This window comes from Lontra canadensis, unplaced genomic scaffold (assembly GCF_010015895.1).
Source record: "Lontra canadensis isolate GAN:19392208 unplaced genomic scaffold, GSC_riverotter_1.0 scaffold28, whole genome shotgun sequence".
Classification (NCBI taxonomy): Eukaryota; Metazoa; Chordata; class Mammalia; order Carnivora; family Mustelidae; genus Lontra; species Lontra canadensis.
In genome coordinates, this window is record NW_022631022.1 from 6,672,820 (window position 1) to 6,693,990 (window position 21,171).

General features: G+C 34.7%; 1 protein-coding gene across 2 annotated transcripts in view; it reads left to right on the forward strand.

The window, feature by feature from the left end:
* VPS13C (vacuolar protein sorting 13 homolog C) overlaps positions 1 to 21,171 on the forward strand; it is a 195,290-nt gene that overhangs the window by 42,633 nt on the left and 131,486 nt on the right. For both annotated transcript variants that reach the window (XM_032864804.1, XM_032864805.1), the window contains 8 exons: positions 2,386 to 2,445; positions 6,991 to 7,050; positions 8,010 to 8,090; positions 9,583 to 9,640; positions 11,560 to 11,687; positions 13,749 to 13,855; positions 14,403 to 14,574; positions 15,899 to 15,961. In XM_032864804.1, coding sequence (XP_032720695.1) covers positions 2,386 to 2,445; positions 6,991 to 7,050; positions 8,010 to 8,090; positions 9,583 to 9,640; positions 11,560 to 11,687; positions 13,749 to 13,855; positions 14,403 to 14,574; positions 15,899 to 15,961 — 729 coding nt within the window. The remainder of the gene's footprint in view (positions 1 to 2,385; positions 2,446 to 6,990; positions 7,051 to 8,009; positions 8,091 to 9,582; positions 9,641 to 11,559; positions 11,688 to 13,748; positions 13,856 to 14,402; positions 14,575 to 15,898; positions 15,962 to 21,171) is intronic.

Here is a 21,171-nt window from a genome sequence, read left to right on the forward strand (position 1 = left end):
GTTGCCTGTACTGGATTTTAAATCCAAGGTTGTTCTTTTTGTTTGTTTGTTTTTTCTGATGAATATACTGCCGTATCTTCTTTCCCGTGTTACACCTTTTTCACTATGCATTTATATGTATAAATATAAAACCACCATAAGCTCCTTTCTAAAGGTAATATGACAGATTTTCCAGTTGTCCTCTATTTTTTATTTTGAGTTTAATGCTGTAAGACATATACTGTTACAACTTTAAGGAACTATATTGACAAAAAAATTAGTTCCAAGTGGTGATGGAAACTGTCAATTATTATGGTAGTTGGTAGAGAGGAGGCTAAACTCCCAGTTAGTAGACTGCTGGTCCCATTTTCTTTACATTGCTGCAAATTGAATTGAACCTGCATAACTTACATACATGTGCAAAACTGTATTTAGAAACCACACTTCACTTATAACCAGAGTTTAATGTCAGTTGATTAAAAAACTGCTGATTAATTTTAGTTAATCTAAATATACATTGCTTCATTTTGAAGTTTGAAAAATATGTAAAATAAGCTTGAATTTTTTTATTTACCTAAGGGGATGGAAATATTATTCCATCTCTTCTAAAATTCGGATTTAATTAAAACTGTACTGACATATATAGAATTTATTTTCTTTTCCTGATAAATTCATTATAGAACTTAAATTTCAATAAGACACATTTGTAGTTTTGCAAGATAAACTATCTCTATCTTATATTGATTTTACCTTCTGATTTTATGTAGTCATTAAACTGAATTTTGTCAACAAATAAATGTCAAAAACCTCAACTCATCAATGCCCTTGTTTAAACAAACTTATCAAAATAAATCAACTCAACACATCATGGAAGTAAAAGAATTATTCTTAAAACTTATGGCTTATTGATGAATGAGAACCTCAGTTTGAACTCAAACTAAGTTTTTTTTTACTGAGCAAGTACAATTAGAAAGGTATGTCATGTCTCTCTCTTTAATAAAAAAAAAAATACGGAGAGGCATAGGAATGGCCAAGTACATCAATTATGTTTAAGTTGGTATCATTGACAAAGTATATTAAAATAATCTAAAAAAAAGAATTAAAAAGTGTAGAGGGATCTTTCTTGTATCACTCCTTTTTCAATGTGGTCACCTTAATTATTGTATGTAGAGTATTGAAAACTAGAGTTTAGGAAGTGGGGAGTGGGGAAACTAATAATTCATCATAAAGACACTCACTGGATGATAGTAGTAGTTTGTGGGTAGTGCCTTAGCAAGTGAGGTTGTGTGTTCGTAAATATCCTTCTGAAACTGGTGCACATTATTTTTTTTTTTTAAGATTTTATTTATTTATTTATTTGACAGACAGAGATCACAAGTAGGCAGTGAGGCAAGCAGAGAGGGAGGAGGAAGCAGGCTCCCTGCTGAGCAGAGAGCCCGATGCGGGGCTTGATCCCAGGACCCTGGGATCATGACCTGAGCTGAAGGCAGAGGCTTTAACCCACTGAGCCACCCAGGTGCCCCTGGTGCACATTATTTTGAGCTAGTTGTCTATAGGTGTAAAAAGATGAGTTTGGGAATAAAGGAGGATATTAAAAACTGAGCTCACAATGTCCTTTGTGCTTCTCAGTTATTCCAGAGCATGCATTTTTGCTACATTGCGAAGTATCTGTGCTCTGGAGTCTATGTGACTATACCCTGGATGCTTTAGAACATTATGTTTTTTTCCCTTTCTCTTGAGTTTCCCTGGTTTCTGTAATGGCCCCAAAAAACTCTATAAGACTTGAACATCCTTATGATGTGTAAAACAATGACATTATACACAGTGTGGTACAGTATAACCATGGTGTGTCAGTATAACTTATGAATTGAAGATCAGGAATAGAACAAAAGTTTCATAGGTTAAGAGACTGAGGAAATTAAATGTTAAGAATCTTGGGCATTTCCTAACAAAGCATTTTGAAAAGTTAAGGGTATTAAAGACTTAAAGAGACAGTTCACATTTCTAAGTGTGAAAATCGTGAGTGTTTGAAAAGTAATTTAGTTGCCATGTTATTCTCTGTGACATCTTGTTCTTTTTATCTTTGAAGAACATCTTTAATGATAGACATAAAGAAAACTGTTTCTTTTTCACTATTTAGACAAGAACCTAGTTAGTGAGCAAAGAGTTTATTAGTTCATAATAAGTTCCACTGGGAAAGTGCCATGTCAATGTCCTGTCTGCAAAATATGGATAATCTTAGCCTTGTTATTCTCTTTTCTCCTCTCCCCCCACCCCGCCCAAATCCATTTGGGTTGTGTGACTTACTTGTAAACTAATTGCCCTATGTTGCCCATTGTACAGAGTGGAACATGGATTCACTCTCCCCATCAGTGGATTTTAATGACACCTTTTCTTTTTTGCTAGGTCACTGATCCACAGCAGCCTCTCTCATTTGGTATCACACTGGGAGAACTTAGTCTGTTGGTAATGTTGGCCTTATTTACAACTTTTGTGAAACTTATTAAATATTCCCAAGTCACAGGGTGAATTGCCTAAAATCAACTATGGATACAAATAGCTATTTTATTTTTATGTGTAAGTTTTTCACAGTTTTTCTAGAAGTTTAGAATTTATAGTGATGCTGTTATTGCATTCTCTAATTATTTTGATTTGTCTTTGAACTTAAAGAATTCAAAATACCAATATCAAATGTTTTTAAAGAATTAAAAGCTGTATCTTAAACAAGTGGGAAAATAGGGAAAGGTAAATTTTTATAGATCATGTTCTCATTCTTGGTATAGGCAGGTAGAATTTCCAAATAGCTTGTAAATGTGTATTTGTACCTGTGTGTGTGTGTGTGTGTGTGTGAGTGTGTGTTTGAGTATTATATTGAGATGTATATAAGGTCATTTATTTTGGTTATATATTTTATTTTACATTTTAAAATTTAAAAATTTATATTTCATTTTATTATACAGTTTGGTTTTTCTCCTAAAGATCTTTAAGGGTAGATAGTATGTACATTCATTCAGGTTGGACATTTTCCCCTCTATTTTCTGTGGACAACTAACTAAGTGGTAGGAAAAATGTTTTAAAGTTAAGCACAGTGAACAGTAAATCTTGCTGGGTACATGTTTGTCTTAATGATAGTTATATGGAGAGCGCCTTATTGTAGGGAAAGAAGAGGAAGAGAAATGAGAAAAAAGTGGAATATTAGAGAAACAGAAAAAGGACATGATTACATAAAGGCCTTCAGAATGATATTTCCAAACAGATAAGTAGAGATGTCCATCAAATTGAAGACCAAAGCAGAAACACTGGAAAGAACAAACAAACCCTGGAGAAACAAAGTTAAGGGAGTCAAGGAAGCTAGTGTTTGTTTATTTTTTGAGATTTATTTGTTTATTTATTTGACAGAGAGAGAGAGAGATCACAAGTAGGCAGAGCCTCAAGCAGAGAGAGAGGGGGAAGCAGGCTCCCTGCTAAGCAGAGAGCCAGATGCGGGGCTTGATTCCAGGACTCTGAGATCATGACCTGAGCAGAAGGCAGAGGCTTAACCCATTGAGCTACCCAGGTGCCTCAAAGCTAGTGTTTATTATACCGTTTATCCTCTTCTTCTTTCCAAAATGATTTTTAAGTGGTTTTTGATTAAAAAAAAAAAAGAAATATACAATAATAGTGACTAGAGATAATTGCTCCAGAAAAACCAGACTAACAGTATTAGTCATAAATGAGCGCAATATTTTATGTTGCGCTTCTTGCCAACAAAATAAAAAATTAAAAAATAGTTATGTACCTCTCATTGACTGAGAGAGGCATCCTAGTGTATAAGAATGATATGTAATTTCCTTAGTGTGTATTGTTGTTTGATTCTCTGTATCTTTTCTCAGACTCTTCATACTGTTTTCTTTGCCTGTATTATTTTCTTCCCTTTTGTCTCCCTGGTGATTCTGTTCAGGTTTTAATTCTTAGGTTAGATATTATCTTGTCTTTCTTATTCCTTTTTTACTTTCCTCTTAGAATTTATCATTCTTTTATGCTCCCCATTATATTTTTTATAGCACCTGTCACATATTATTGTACTGATTACCATGGTGATCTTCTGTCTAACCTTCATTCATTCACTGATAAAACAGTACCTTTATTTTAGAATTTTTGCAATGATTAAATGAGATAGTTTGTGTAAAGTATTTGGTACATGTGTGACTCGGTTATTTCCTGCTTCAACTACTACATTGACTATAATAACAACAGTAACCCCAAACTTATCTCTTTCTGTATCCATATCATTCCTTTTTTCCATCTTTCCAATTACAGTCTAACTCATATGTAGGGTAATCTTCCCACCTCTGATCTGGATCCCATCCTCCCCATGTCCTGGGAGTCTTTTTTCCTCCCCTTCTTTCTGCCTCTTTTCCTTCCTTCCTTCTTTCTTTCCATCATTTTCCTTCTTTTTTCTAAATCTTCAACTCCCTTCCCTCCCACTTTTCCCTCCTATCACTCCTTCCTATAAGCTAAATTTAAGCACATTCAGGTCGGCCTTTTACAACCAAACTAAAAAGGCCCTCCTGAACCTTCTCCCACTCCACCTAGGCCCCATCTAACTGCTGCCTTCTCTTTCTCTTCTTTCCAACTCAACTTTTTGAGAGAATTCTCTACCTTTACTATCTTTGTTTCCCCACTCCTGCTGGTTCCTTACCCATTGACTCTGCTACTCCTCTGAAATTTTTCTTTACAAATTCATTAGTAACACCCTGGCTGCTCAAAAAACTAATTTTAGTTTATCTCATTTGACATTGTTGATCATGCTGACTTTCTAGAAACAGGTCATGCTGTTATTTCCATATTCTTGTGGCTTTCTTTGCAATAATTATTTATTTGATTTTTTAAAAGAATGTGGAGCTTCACCATTTTATAGGCTTGCTCTCTCTCTCTTTTTTTATTCATACCTAGTTCCTTCCACACGATACAAAGTAGCTCAGCAGTTATTTTCTGAATGAATGAACTCAGTTAAATTAGAACCTCCTCTTTATCCATTCTTCTGCTGAAGGGCATCTTGGCTCTTTCCACAGTTTGGTGATTGTGGACATTGCTGCTATGAACACTGGGGTACATATGGCCCTTCTTTTCACCACATCTGTATCTTTGGGGTAAATACCCAGTAAGGCATTTGCCAGGCCGTAGGGTAGCTCTATTTTTAATTTTTTGAGGAATCTCCACACTGTTTTCTAAAGTGGCTGCACCAACTTGCATTCCCACCAACAGTGTAAGAGGGTTCCCCTTTCTCCACATCCTCTCTGTTGTTTCTTGCCTTATTAATTTTTGCCATTCTAACTGGTATAGCGTGGTATTTCAGTGTGGTTTTGATTTGAATTTCCCTGACGGCTAATGATGATGAACATTTTTTCATGTATCTGTTAGCCATTTGTATGTCTTCTGGTGTAGTGTCTGTTTGTGTCTTCTGCCCATTTTTTTTTTTAACTTGATTATCTGTTTTTTGGTGTTGACTTTGAGAAATTCCTTATAGATCTTGGATATCAGCCCTTTGTCTGTAGTGTCTTTTGCGAATGAATATTTTCTCCCATTCCATGGGTTGCCTCTTTGTGTTGACTATTTCCTTTGCTGTGCAGAAGCTTTTTATCTTGATGAAGACCCAAAAGTTCATTTTCGCTTTTTTTCCCCCTTGCCTTTGGAGACGTGTCTTGAAAGAAGTTGCTGATGTAGAAGAGATTACTGCCTATGTTCTCCTCTAGGATTTTGATGGATTCCTATCTCACAATGAGGTTTTTCATCCATTTTGAGTTTATCTTTGTGTATGGTGTAAGAGAATGGTCAGGGTTCATTCTTCTACATATAGCTGTCCAATTTTCCCAGCGCCATTTATTGAAGAGACTATCTTTTTTCCACTGGATATTTTTTCCTGCTCTGTTGAAGATTATTTGACCATAATGTTGAGGGTCCATATCTGGGCTTTCTACTCTGTTCCATTGGTCTGTGTGTCTGTTTTTGTGCCAGTACCATCCTGTCTTGGGGATCACAGCTTTGTAATAAAGCTTGAAATCAGGCAGCGTGATGCCCCCCAGCTTTGTTTTTCTTTTTCAACATTTCCTTGGCAATTTGAGGTCTTCTCTGGCTCCATACAAATTTTAGGATTGTTTGTTCCAGCACTTTGAAAAATGTGGATGGTATTTTGATTGGAATGGCATTGTAAGTATAGATTGCTCTGGGCAGCATAGACATTTTAAGAATGTTTATTTTTCTGATCTATAAGCATGGAATGTTTTTCCATCTTTTGTTTCTTCTTCAGTTTCTTTCATAAGTGTTCTGTAGTGTAGTTCCTCGAGTATAGATCCTTTACCTCTTTGGTTAGGTTTATCCTAAGGTATCTTATAGTCCATATTATATACAATGGAATATTACTTAGCCTTCAGAAAGGGTGAATACCCAACTTTTGCATCAACATGGATACGATTGGAGGAGTTTATGCTGAGTGAAATAAGTCAAGCAGAGAAAGTCAATTTTCATATGGTTTCACTTGTGGAACATAAGGAATAACATGGAGGACATTAGGAGAAGGAAAGGAAAAGTGACGGGGGGCAATCAAAGAGGGAGATGAACTATGAGGAACTGTGGACTCCGAGAAACAGACTGAGGGTTTTTGTGGGGGCGGCTTGGGGGATGAGTGAGCCTGGTGGTCGGTATTAAGGAGAGCCTGTTTTGCATGGAGCACTGGGTGTTATACGTAGACAATGAATCTTGGAACACTACATCAAAAACTAATGATGTACTGTATGATGACTAACATAACACAATTAAAAAAAAAGAAATAAATTAGAACCTCCTCAATTCTATTTTCACTGTTCCTTTGATTTTGTCATATAGACAGGGAAGGAAACAGCTCACAGTTTAGCTCATGGTTAACTAGGTGTCATTTCTTTTATCTAAGTTATTTTGTTATAGTTTATAAATATTAGAGTACTGTTTTTTATGATATATATACTTTGTTTCACAGTTATTTTTTTCTTTTAGACTGCAAATGAACACTGGACTCCATGCATATTAAATGAAGCAGAAAAAATTATATACAAGGTATTAGACTGGATTAAGAATTTCTTGTTATTTTTCTAGGTACAAACAATTGCCCAATGTGCAACTGGAGTATGAGTTAAAATTGTAAGGTCTAGTTTGGGCTCTGCAACTTACTATGTGATCTTCTGTAGTCACTTACCTTTTCTGATGTTTAGGTTCTTCACCTAGCAAAAAAAATCAGATAAAATTAATATTTCCCAAATTGTATTTTATGGAGCATTAGGTAATTGAGATATTATATTTGTAGAAAAAATATTCCCTTGTCAAGATTACTGACCATAGTACTAAGCTGTACATAGTTAAACTGTAATCACAGGACTTCACAATACTTTAAATATGCTAATAAACATTGCGAATTTTTCAAGAGGGATGTCTAGTATGTTGCTTTCCCACCTTGCTGTTCTAGAATCCCCTCCCCTCGCCCCTCTTTCTAAACAGTCATTCATATCGACTGGAGGAATCATGTCTTTCTTATTCAGCAAAACATGTACAAGTCTGTTAGAGAGTAAATTCTGTTAGTTGTTACAAGTTACATGTTACATGTTACATGTAACAAGTCTGTTAAAGAGTAAATATTTGATAATTTAATGAATTAATCTCCTTAGAAATAGTGTTGCTGGAAGCACAATTTACCAAATGCTAAGATTAATAATAAAGTCCATGAATAATATGCTTGTGTTTTCCCCATTTTTGCTTTATTTTTTTTTCCTTTAAAAGTTCAAAATGGGGGGGGCTATGTGCTATGGTGAGTGCTGTGAAGTGTGTAAACCTGGCAATTCACAGACCTGTACCCCTAGGGCTAATAATACATTATATGTTTATTAAAAAATTAAAAAATTTTTTAAAAAGTTCAAAATGGCAATTGGATAATTCTAGGGTGAATGTGAGATTAATCTTTTAGTACTGATTCATAATTTTTATGTGTTAGTTGCTCGACTTCTTTTATTTTTCTTTTATAGCTTATACGACTTGACAGTCTTAGCGCCTACTGGAATGTAAACTGCAACATGTCTTACCAGAGAGCAAAGGAACAGATCTTGGTAATTTCAATTTATACCTGGAAGAGCTAACTCTACTCCCTAAATTTTTTTTAACTTAAGAGGTCTTTAATGAGCACAGGGTATATTTTTTAAGTTGTATTTAACCAAATGAGAATTGTGAAACAGCTCTTGGAATCCACTCCTTTTTATCTAAAAAAAAAAATTTTTTTAAGTTGTTTTTTTTTTTTTAATTTATTCATTTAAGAGAGAGAGTGTGAGAGCAGGAGCATGAGCAGGGAGGAGTGTCAGCGGTAGCGGGATGAGCAAAGGCAGATGCTTAATTAACTGAGCCACCCAGGTGCCCCAGAATGCCCTCTTTTTTAAAAAGCACTTATAGGGGAGCCTGGGTGGCTCAGATGGTTGAGTGTCTGCCTTCAGCTCAGGTCATGATCTCCAGGTCCTGGAATCAAGTCCCATGTGGGGCTCTTAGCTCAGTGGGGAGTCTGCTTCTCCCTTTCCCTTTGCTTCTCCCTTGCTTGTGCTCTCTTTGTCTCTGTATCTCTCTCAAACGAGTAAATAAATATATCTTAAAAAAAAATCTGCATCTAAACTTCTGGAGGGAACTATTTAAAAAAATAAAAAGCACTTATGATTTTGAAGATCTTTGTGAAATCATTCACTACACAGTGAGGTAATAACCTATACTATTAAACTAAAACTGCTCTTACGGTTTTATGCTCTCATTTTGATGGCATTACATTGCGTTTCATATAAGAATGATTTCTTATAGAGTATTATAGAGAAAGGTGGTACTTTTGAGATATAAAGAATATATTCTTAGCAAATTTTCTTTTAAAGTATAATTGATCTTAGAAAATGTTTTAAGCATTTGTGATGATGATTTCCTCAACGGTGAAAGGCTAATTCAAAACTCCAGTGTGCTAAGTTAATCTTAGTCATTTTTATATACTTAGAGAAAAAAGGAAGAGTTGAATTTTCTGAGCTTGAATTAATTCAAGATTCTTTCTCTTATTGCTCAGAAAGATATTGTAACAAATAATTTGCCTTTTTCTAGAAAATGTTTGAAATCCTAATTCATGGATGTTTAGTTCTTTTTTCATTTTTAAAGATTTACTTATTTATTTGAGAGAGAGGCTAAGAGAGCCTGTGCAAGTGCATGGGGGGAGGGATTGAGGGAGAGAGAATCCTGAAGCTGACTCCCCACTGAGCCCAGAACCTGACCCCAAGATCCTGACCAGAGCCAAAATCAAGAGTTGGCCACTCAGCCAACGGAGCCACCCACGTGCCCCAGTTTTTGTTTTTAAGTCAGAGAGGAACAGGATGCGATAAAACTTTTGAGATATTTTAGAATTTTTAAAAATGATCTACTTCTATATTTTATTCTAAAGAAATATACCCATAAGTAATGCTCATTGTATTTTTCTTATGGACTACTAATTACAAAGAGAATAAAGATATAGCTTTAAGAACCGTATGTGTAGCTGAACGTGTGTGCATTTTTTTTCATTCTCATCTTCAATTTTCTGTTTAGGATCAGCTGAAAAGTGGAATTCTTAGAAGTAGCAATATACCTGCAAATCATCAGTACAGTAAGTAGTGGTAAAAGTTTATTTCATGTTATAGGAAGCATAGGATTAAATACTCTGTCTCAGTATACTTTTTCTGGTAAGGTTACTTTGACAAAGAGGAAGAATTTTATATTTTAGTTTTATAATAAAGCATATTTGGATTATAACAAATTGTTAAGTAATAGATTATGACACATACGCCACTGGAGAATAAGAGAAGAGGGTAGTAGGATTATAGTTTACTCCCAACAGCTAAATATCCTTTACCTCCATGTTTCCTTCTTGTTATCACCTTTGTTTTAGGAATTTAGGTTTTCTTTCCTTTGTTTAATAACTAAATCTCTGAGATTCTGGTATTCAAGTCAACCTTGCCATGTTACTATTAGAGTGTTATGACAAACCAACCACTCAAGAGATTTTTCTAAGTGGCTTTTCTAATTCTTGGTATCCTCATCTTTACTTCTTTTTAAATAGACTCCTAACAAAGCAGACTATTTATTTGTGCCATTTATTTTCTCCATTTTAGTTTCATTCCAAAGAGGTTATTTTTTTTTCATTTTATATGTGAGAATTTTCTTTTTCTTTTTTTTTTTTTAATTTATTTTCAGCGTAACAGTATTCATTGTTTTTGCACCACACCCAGTGCTCCATGCAATATGTGCCCTCCTTAATACCCACCACCTGGCTCCCCCAACCTCCCACCCCCTGCCCCTTCAAAACCCTCAGATTGTTTTTCAGAGTCCATAGTCTCTCATGGTTCATCTCCCCTTCCAGTTTCCCTCAACTCCCTTCTCTCCATCTCCCCTTGTCCTCCATGCTATTTGTTATGCTCCACAAATAAGTGAAACCATATGATAATTGACTCTCTCTGCTTGACTTATTTCACTAGGTATAATCTCTTCCAGTCCCGTCCATGTTGCTACAAAAGTTGGGTATTCATCCTTTCTGAAAGAGGCTATTTTTTTTTAATCGAGTATACCCCTTTATGTTTCTTCAGCTTTCATGCCCATCTTCTTCCATATTCCATATTACTCTGGTTCACTTGTTTTCTTCATATTCTTTTATAGCTGACTGCCTTTATGTAAGAGTTGGCACTTTCTCTTTATGTTCATAGATCTAGTTAGTGATAATGTTTTCAGATGAAAACAGAGAAGTATTTATTTTCATTTGTGAAAGAACTAGCTCAGAAGAAGCTACAACTTCATTTATAAGTGGTATCCTCCACTTATAAAAACCTCTAAATAAGTTAAAAATTTTATACAATCTTATGCAATTGTAAATACTGTAAGATACCACAGTTTATCTAATTTTAATGCTATTCACAGTTAAATTTATTGTATTACTTTGCCTTGTCTGTCACCTTACCTAATACACCTTTTCATGCTAGTTTTTAACCTCAAGAATATTTTTTGGCTTGATTCTAAGATTATATATGTAATGGTCATTTTGAAAAATTGTGAAGTGGTAAGCACTTTTTTCTTGGTAATATGTATCTAATTTGTGATTCTCTTCCTGAATTTAATTTGTGATTCTGTTCCTAAGTTCTCCCAATGAGTAAATCATACAAATTAATCAAATTTTGTTTCCTACCTTGTGTTAATATTTTTAATGAATACTAAAGTCATTAAATGTCTTGTAGTAAGTAAGAGAAGCCTAATTTTACACAGACTGAATAAGAGTAGATTGTCTATTACTTTTGTACATTTTTACTTAGAGGTATAGGACTCCAATTTCATCCTTGGAGATTCTACTTTAACTTGTAGTTCATATTACACAGATAAGTAGTTGCTTGAATATTTTTTGGTAGTGATTTTTTACATTTTTTGAACTTTTTGGATTATTTTTCTATACTTTCAGCGTAACAGTGTTCTCATAATTATTTACAGTTATTTATATGTAAGGGCATATAAACATATCTATGTCTTCCCTTGTGATGTAAGTTTTCCAGCCAATATCGGCTTCTGCAAAGCTCTACATGAATCCTTATGCGGAAACAGAGCTCAAAACACCCAAACTTGATTGGAACATAGAAGTACAGAACATTGCCATTGAGTTGACCAAACCTCAGGTAAGATTCAGGTGGTCATTTCTAGCTTTGATTAGCTTTGATCTCAACTGCTTTTGTCCTTTGTGATTATTCCTTCTCCAGTACTCTAGTGGTTCTTTTATATACTTACTTTTCTATTCTATTTATATATATATACACAAACACACACATATATGTATGTATTTGTATAGGTGTATATATATTTTTAAGAAAATAAATACTAAATTTAAGAACTCATTTCCTTCATTTTATCTGGTCTTTTTCCTTATTGATGGAGCATCTTACCAACTCATAGCAAATGACATTATTTCCATTTAATTCGCAATTGATGGGAGATTTTAATGTGATTTGTTTCTCATTCTGATTATATGCCCCGGGAGTTTAGATAACAGATGGAGAACTGGAAGTAAAAGGAGGACAAGGGATTTAGCTAAATGAACTTTTAGCTCAGTGCAGTCCAATAAAAATACACAGTGGTTTCCCTTCTCTGTGGTTTCCTTTTCCTTGGTTTTGGTTACACGGGTCAACTGTGGTCTGGAAGCAGATGATCTTCTTTCTGATGTATGGTCAGAAGGTCAGTAGTGGCCTAACACTGTGTCACTGTTCCTACATCATTCACCTCATTTTATCTCACCATTAGGCGTTTTATCACAAGAAGAAGAAGGATGAGTGCAGTACAATAGGATATTTTGAGAGAGAAACGCACACCACATTCACATAACTTTTATTACAGTATATTGTTCTATTTTATTACTAGTTATTGTTGTTAATCTCTTACTGTGCCTAATTTATAACTTAAACTTTGTCATAAGTGTATATATGTGTAGGAAAAATATATCATATGTAGGGTTCAGTACCATCCATGGTTTCAGGCATCCACTGGGGGTCTTAGAACATATTCCCTGAGGATAAGGGAATATTACTATAATGCGGGTTGTTTTTGTAACTTTAAATTTTCTAGTAGCCACATTAGCAAAGTAAAAAGAAAAGATGAAATTATTTAATAAAATAACATTTTATGTGAGCTAACATTCCCAAAATATTAATCATTTCAGTATGTAATCACTGTAAAAAATTGTTAAGCTATTTTACATCCTTTTCTTTTTCCTAAGTCTTTGAAACCTGGCGTATATTTTAAACTTAAAATACATTTAAGTTCAGACTACCCATATTTTAAGGGGTGAATAACCACACTGTAACCATTAGGTAGTAGTGCATTAAGAAAAACCAAAAGGAAGAAGCTAGATTTGCTCCTTTCTTTATCTTATCTACAGACCTGTGTGTGTGTGTGTGTGTGTGTGTGTGTGTGTGTGTATGTGTGTGTGTATGTGTTTCCCTCCATTTGAGCCGTTTACCAGGCGCATGCAGAGTTCTATTGATGGTAAGATGGGCAATTAGATAGCTTTATCTTGCTTTAGTTATGTAATGATTTTCTGGAGTGGTTTGCAAATCAGCTCATAGATAACCCATGCTGAAATGATGGTCTAATGGAGAATATGTAGTTTTAGGAATAACCATGTTCTAGTCCCTGGTTGCAGATAGCGTGTTTGTTGTTTCAGTGGGCATTTATTGCACACTGTAACGTGTTTGAAAATAGGATATATAGGGTGCCTGGATGGCTCAGTGGGTTAAGCTGCTGCCTTCGGCTCAGGTCATGATCTCAGGGTCCTGGGATTGAGTCCCGCATCGGGCTCTCTGCTCGGCAGGGAGTCTGCTTCTCTCTCTCTCTCTCTCTCTCTCTCGCTCTCTCTCTGCCTGCCTCTCTGTCTACTTGTGATCTCTCTCTGTCAAATCAATAAATAAAATATAAAAAAAAAAAGAAAATAGGATATATATTACTATTGATGGTACAGCTGTTTATTTGACAGCACATTTTTCTTTTTGTAGTAGAACTTAAAAATTATGTTACAACTTATAATGAATATCATCTTAAATTTGATGAAATACGATATTAACAGGCAGGCAACGATGATATTCATTGTTCAGGGAAGTTAGAGTTTTACTATGCTGAAAATATACTAAAATTTGGTGTTTATCTGTGTGTGCAATGTAATAAATATAACTATATTTTTGTTTTAATAGTACTTAAGCATGATTGACCTTTTGGAGTCAGTGGATTATATGGTTAGAAATGCCCCTTACAGGAAATATAAGCCTTATTTACCACTTCATACCAATGGTCGACAATGGTAAGTTAGAATCTTTTTTTTTTAAACAAGAAACATATAGTTAGGAACTCTCAGATTTAAGAGACCTTTAAAGCCATGTAATGAAGCCACTTTTTTTTTTTCTTGATAGACATGAGAGGGATATCTTTTATATTATGTCTTTTTCATATACACATTATCTTGTGATCTTGCTTTTAGACTGTTCTTGAATTCTCAGCTTAGCATTAAGACTTTAATCACTTTTTGGTCTTAGTGCTCTTTAGTCACCACATGGGCTTAACGTTACAACCATATTGAGATAGTATTAATTTTGCATAACATGTCATTTTGTGTCTTTATGATTTTGCTTTGACATACCCTCTTACTGGAGTAATTAGCTCATTTTGCAATCTGTTTAAGCTGGAGAATTGTACTGGGGAATTGAAATGTTAATTACTGGGCTCTTGCAGGAGAACAGTTAATAAGAACAAAAAATGTAACAGCATAGATCTAAAAAGTAAAAGCCATTTTCCGGCTGGTTCTGAAAACCTTTGTTTTCAAATGTGCATTAACAAAATTTGATTTGCAGGTGGAAATATGCAATTGATTCTATTCTTGAAGTTCATATAAGAAGGTATACACAGATGTGGTCATGGAGTAACATAAAAAAACACAGGCAGTTGCTCAAGAGTTATAAAAGTGCCTACAAAAGCAAGCTAACCCAGACTAAAGTCCCAGAAGAAATACAGAAACAAATTCAGGTATATCTCATATATATTGATGAAAACTATTCTTTGTTAAATCATCCTTTAAGTTTTCCTAAAATAATTTGAATTAAAATATAATTTTAGAAAGAATATAGGGCATGGATTGCATGGAGCACTGGGTATTACATTGCAAACAATGAATCATGAAACACTACATCAAAAACTAATGATGTACTGTATGGTGACTAACATAACATAATAAAAAAAGAGAAAGACTAAAACTGATCTCTTTTTGAGATAATTTTATGGGAAAATGCAGAGTATTTTTTCAGTTTTTTTCTTTAAACAAATATTTCCTTCACATCCTGGTATCAGATAAAAGATATTAGAATACTAGAAACTATTTGGAGAAATGCATTTGGTTTTTACAATAATGTTTATAAAATCAGTGTCAGAGTTATTCAAATAAATGTTTATTATTAGTTAGATGTATGTTTGTATGTTATTAGTTTTGTTAGTGGCTTTTTTTCAGAGCTCCAAGTATTATATATAAAAAAACAGCTCTTATATTCCTCAAAATAGGAACCCCTGTTAAATACAGAAAAATACCACACAGTATATAATTTGCTCAGTGTCGTCTGGTCTTGATTATATAATCATTTCTGTCATAAATTAATAATGTAAAGAAATAATTGCATTCCTATTATTCTGAAATAATATGAGAATTGCTAATATTAATATATTAGAAAAAGCATCAAGTTTCTCAGCCTCTCAGATCTGATGTTCTCATGTATAAAATGGAAACAATATTTGTTTTACAGAGCTGTGAGAATTTCATGAAATAGCACATAGATTACTTCATACACAGGTCACCTAATACATGTTTAGGTTCTTATATACTTTTACATAAATTCCCCAAATCGGTTTCTACTTCAACATAGTTGTTGATTTGTAGAATTTTTCATTCTTAAATTCTGTGTTTTATGTGTTTCATTCTTAAACTCTGTGTTTCATTCTTTAAATTCTTTGTTTATGCCTTTAGTACAATGGTATAAAATAGTATGAAAAAGAGTGAGTTAGTACAAACCATAAGGATAATACCTAAAACAAGCTGTCCTCCTAAATATTCTTGTTTCTATAATGGTGTCATTAAATTCCCGTTTTTATATTGTATTTATTGAAGATTTGCTTTCTTAGAAAACTTATTTCCATTATTGCAAAAACAAAGTATAAAGCTGAGTGTGCATTCAAATTATCCTTTTATTAGATCACAGTTACTGTTTGTTCATAGACTGGACAAGCCTAGAAATCCTAGAATAAAATATTTTTTTAATCTAATGCCATTTTTCTTGTTTACAAGTGTCTCTTTGTTTTATAGGATTTGGAGAAGACTCTAGATGTTTTTAACATAATTTTAGCAAGGCAACAAGCACAAGTTGAGGTAATCATTTTGATGAGCTAATTGTATGTTTTAAGCATGTTACTACTACTTCTTTAAACTTGAGATCAAGAAATCTTTAGCTTCATGGGACTTGTTCAAGTAATAATAAAGGTTGATTTTCCATGCTTTCATTTAGTCTCAGGAGAAAAAATTGGCATATTGGGGAAAAAAATCCCGCTAACATGAAAGAGAACAAATTTTTAAATTTTATAAAAGAATCTGAACCCCCCCAAAGGAAGTAAATAAAAGTTGTCTGTAATCCTAGCAACATAGAATGCTGCTGTTAATATTTTGACATACAGTCTTCCAATTTTTCTCCCTTGCATAAGTACTAACTGACATATGCTTTTTATCCCCTATCCTTTCACTTTATCTTTGCTTTGTTTCCTTTTCCTTCTCTTCTTTCCTCTTTCCCTTCTTTTCTCCCTTCTTTTCTTTTTGCTCATAATTAGAATCAGTTTATATTTCATAGTTTATGCTGATTTATCCCATTTGGCATAGTCTACCTTGTCCACATCATTCCACGTCAATCCTACTATTCTGTAACATGACTTCTTTGGTAATTAAAAAAATAAATTTTAAGTACAGTACAACTCACGATAGAAAAGTTAGGAAGTAGAGATATAGAAAGAAAGAAAATAGAAACACCTATTATCTCACACTAAAGGTACCTACCGTTAATATTTTTTTGTATATTCTCTTAGGTTTTTTTTTTTAATATTCATAGATCTCCAGGCACATAATCTTGTTTTTAAATGGGACTAAAGCACTTACCTGTTCATTCATTTACTTAGTAAGTACTTGTTGAGTACCCGTTTTACTAGCATCGTGGTGAAGAGCGTGGACTCTGGAGTCAGCTTTGCCTACTTGTGCGATCTTAGGCTGGCTATTTAACCTCTCTGTGCCTCAATTTCCTCATTTGTAAAATAGGATTGATTCATAATACCTACATCGTATAGGGTTGCTGTGAGAAGGGCATGATGATCCATGTAAAGCACTTGGGCTACTGAATACCTGGAACATGATGATTACTAAATAGGTGATTTTCTTCTTCTTCTTCTTCTTCATCATCATCATCATCATCATCATCATTTGCATTAGCAAACGGAAGTGAACAAGCAGACAAGAATCCCTGATTTACATTCTGGCAGAAGAAGGATAATAAAAACATAAATAAAAATAAAGTAGAAAAGAATATAAAGAAGGAATATATCATTTGCTAGGCGATGATGATGATGAGGATTGCAATTTTAAATTGGATGGTCAAGGAAAGCCTCACTAAAAAGGAAACATTTGAGCAAACACCTGAAGAAGATGAGGGAGTCACCAGAACGCTATCTGAGGGAAAAACATATCAGGCAGAAAGAATATAGCAAGCTGGAAGGTCTGGAGGTGGGGGTTCATTCACAGAACTAAGAGAGTGGTGAGAGAGAAGAGATTGGTGGTTAATGAGGTCAGAACAGTATAGTGGAAGAGTGGGAGTGGTACTTTGGGAGTTGGGGAGGGTGCCAGGTTGTAGGGTCTTAAAAATAATTGTGTGAATTTGACTTTTACTCTGAATTTGCAGAACCATTTGGAGAATGGAATGATATAACCCAACTTAAGTTTTAAAATGCACTCTGGCTGCTCTTTTGAAAACAGGTTGTAAGAGGGAGAACAAGGGTGAAAATAGGGAGATCAGTTAGGATGCTACTGAAATATTTGAAGAGAGAGAATTGTACCTTTGCTGGGAGTAGTTGCAATGGAAGTGAAGAGAAAGGGTCATGTTCTGGATGTTTTTTGAACATGGAGCTAATATTTTCCAACTGGTATGGGTTATAAGAGAGAAGTTGGAGATGACTTTAAAGATTTTGGCCTGTTGCAGTTGGAAAGATGCAATTTTCATGAAAAGAGATGGGGAAGTCTGGATAGAACAAGCTTGGGTGAGATGGAGAGATCAGGAATCCAGTTTGGGACCTGTTAAGTTTTAGGTATCTTTTAGACAATGATGTGTGGAGCAACAGAGTAGGATCTTGGATACATGAATGTGTAGTTTAGAAGAAAAATCTGTGCTATATATATAAATTTGGGAGAGGCGAACACCTAGAAGGTATTTAAAACCATGACATTGAATGAGATCACCAAAGACATTAGAGTAGCTAGAGAAGTGTTCCAAAGACCCAAATTACTTTGTTATAGATCACAGAGATGAGAACCAACAAAGGTGACCATGGAGGAGTTGCCAGAGGTGTAGTTGGGAAGCTCTGTGAATGTAATCTCCTCAAAGTGAAGTGAGGAAAGAAAAAGGGAGTGATCAACTGTGACAGATACATGATTAGTCAACTGAGCTGGGGACTGAGAATTGACTATTAGATTTACCAAAATATGGGGTATTTCAGCCATTATTTTTTTCAAATAATTTTTTTTTTTTTTAAGTGGGCTCCTCTTTCAGCATGGAGCCCAACACTGGGCTTGAACTCAGGACCCTGAGATCAAGACCTGAGTTGAAATCAAGAGTCAGACACTTAACTGACTCAACCACCTAGGCACCCCTCTTCAAATAATTTTTGATCAAATTTCTTTCTTCTTCCCTTTTTGGACTCTAATTTTATTCACATACACACACACACTTGACCCTTGAGCAATGTGGGGGTTAGGGACCCCCTGCATAGTAAAAAATCTGCATATAACTTTAGACTCCCGCAAAACTAAACTACTAATAGCCTACTGTTGACCAGAAGCCATACTGGTAATATAGACAGTTGGTTAATACATACTTTTATGTTATATATATTATATACTATATTTTTATAATAAAGTAAGCTAGTGAAAAGAAAATGTTAATAAAATCATAGGGAAGAGAAAATACATTGACAGAATTATACATATATTTATTTAAAAAAAGTCCATGTGTAAGTGCACCTGTGTAATTCAGACCCATGTTCAAATAATTTCTGGTCTAGATTTCTTTCTGCTTTCCTTCTTGGACTTCAGTTTCATACACATACACACAAGTATGTACATCTATATGCATATATGTAAATATATACTTATACATGAGATCTTTTAATATACCACAAGTTCCTGAGACATAATTCCATTTTTTTCATTAATGTTTTTACTTTTTGTTTTTTAAAATGGATAATTTCTGTTGATATGCCTTCAAGTTTATACTTTTCTCTGTCATCTCCATTTTAATATTAGCCCATCCTAATTTTTATTTTAGAAAATGATTTTTAGGTCAAAAACTCCTTCTGAGTTCCTTTTTATAGTTTCCACTTCTCTGCTGAAAATTCCAATCTTTTTAGTAATTTCAAGTAATTTCCCTTTCTATCATGTAACACAGATAATTCAAGCAATTTCCCTTTCTATCGTGTAACAAAGGTAACATTGATTCTCTGCTGGTTTCAACATCTAAGTAATCTGATTGTTGACATCTGTTAATTGTCTTTTCCCTTGAAAATGGGTCACATATCCTTTTTTTTTTTTTTTTAACTGCATGTCAAGTAATCTTGGATTATATCCTAGGCATTGTGATATTATGTTGTCTCTGGGTCCTTCTTATCTTCTGGAAAACGTTGATATTTTGCCTTAGCACACAACCTAATGAGGCTCTATCTTTTGTTTTGTTTTGCGTTCCGTGGATCTTGGTTCAAATCTCAATTCCATATTTTCTGCCTTTGGTATGTTGGTTTAGGTCCATTTTGCACATAAATAGCACAAAAATTTGTTGGAGACTTGTGCAGGTGGGTTCATATCTCAGTTCAGGTCTCTAAAGCTTTGCTGCTTTCCTTTAGGTTACTTTTATACATGGGCAGCTTGGGTTAGACTGAAATTCATGCAGGTGCATACACAGAATTAAGAGATAACCATTCTCTGACTCTTCTCCCTCTAGCATGTCCCTTGTCCCCTCCGGTTTACACGGACTCCATTTTCTCATTCCTTGGCCAGAGTGTAGAATTTCTTTCAGGTATTCAGCTGCTTGTGCCTCTGCAGTGCTCCATGATTCAGACCTGCCTCAGGATACAGCCATGTGAAGTAGTTTTCTCTGGCTGCATAATAAACACAGTGGCTTAAAGCAATACACATTTATTTATTTATTTAAGATTTTATTTATTTTTTGGCAGAGAGATCACAAGTAGGCAGAGCAGCAGGCAGAGAGAGTGAAGCAGGCTCCCTGCTGAGCAGTGAACCCGATGTTGGGCTCGATCCCAGGACCCCAAGATAATGACCTGAGCCGAAGGCAGTGGCTCAAACCACTGAGGCACCCAGGCGCCCCGCAATACACATTCATTATCTCAGAGTTTCTCTGGGTCAGAAGTTCAGGTATAGCTTACCTGAGTTCTCTGCTTATGGTCTCAAAATATTGCCATCAACATCTTGGCTGGGACTGTAGTTTCACTTGGAGTGTCACCGATGAAAGATCTACTTTTGCTGGTGGATTTTCTGTGGGATGGAGAACTTGAGTTTCTTGCTGGCTGTTGGCCAGAGGCTGTGCTTAGCTCTTAAATTTCATTTCATTTCCTTGCCAGATGGGCCTTCAGACATAGGCAGCCCACTATATGGCAGCTTGTTTTTTCAAGGGGAGAGAGAGACTCCAGCAAGACAGCTGGTACAGTTTCATGTACATAATCACATACACCTTGTCACCTTTGCCATATTCTGTTGGTTAGAAACAGGCCGTAGGTCATATCCACACTAAAAGGAAGAGGAATGCTCAAGGGCAAGAATAGGAGGGAAAAGTTACGGGGTGGAAGGGAATAGGGAGACCATGTGAAAAAAAAAAAAAAAACAAAACATGGGAAGCTCACTCTGGTGAAGGTCACTTCTCCAAGTTTTGACTCCTTTCCATCATCTGCCTACTTTGCTTTTTAGAGTTTATTGTAGATATTTTTATATTTTCAGAATTTTTAGTCATCAGCATGAAGGGCTTATGTCACCATGAAACTGAAAGTTCATTTTTTGGATTTAGCAATAAGGAAGTCATTTAAAAAGCAATGTTTATGAGAGAATGTAGGTAGAAACTTGATAGGAATGAGAGAGAGCAGATGTAAGGGGAGAACAGGTAAATGGAGCAGTACCTGGTGGGGGAAAGTGAAGTCAAGAAAAGGTTTTATAATTTGCTGTTATTTCTTTTATAAAATGTATTAGTGTAAAAAATGCATTAGTGTTTCATTTTTATGCCAATAGAATAATTTATTCAACATTTTAAATAGCTTCTGTGCATATAT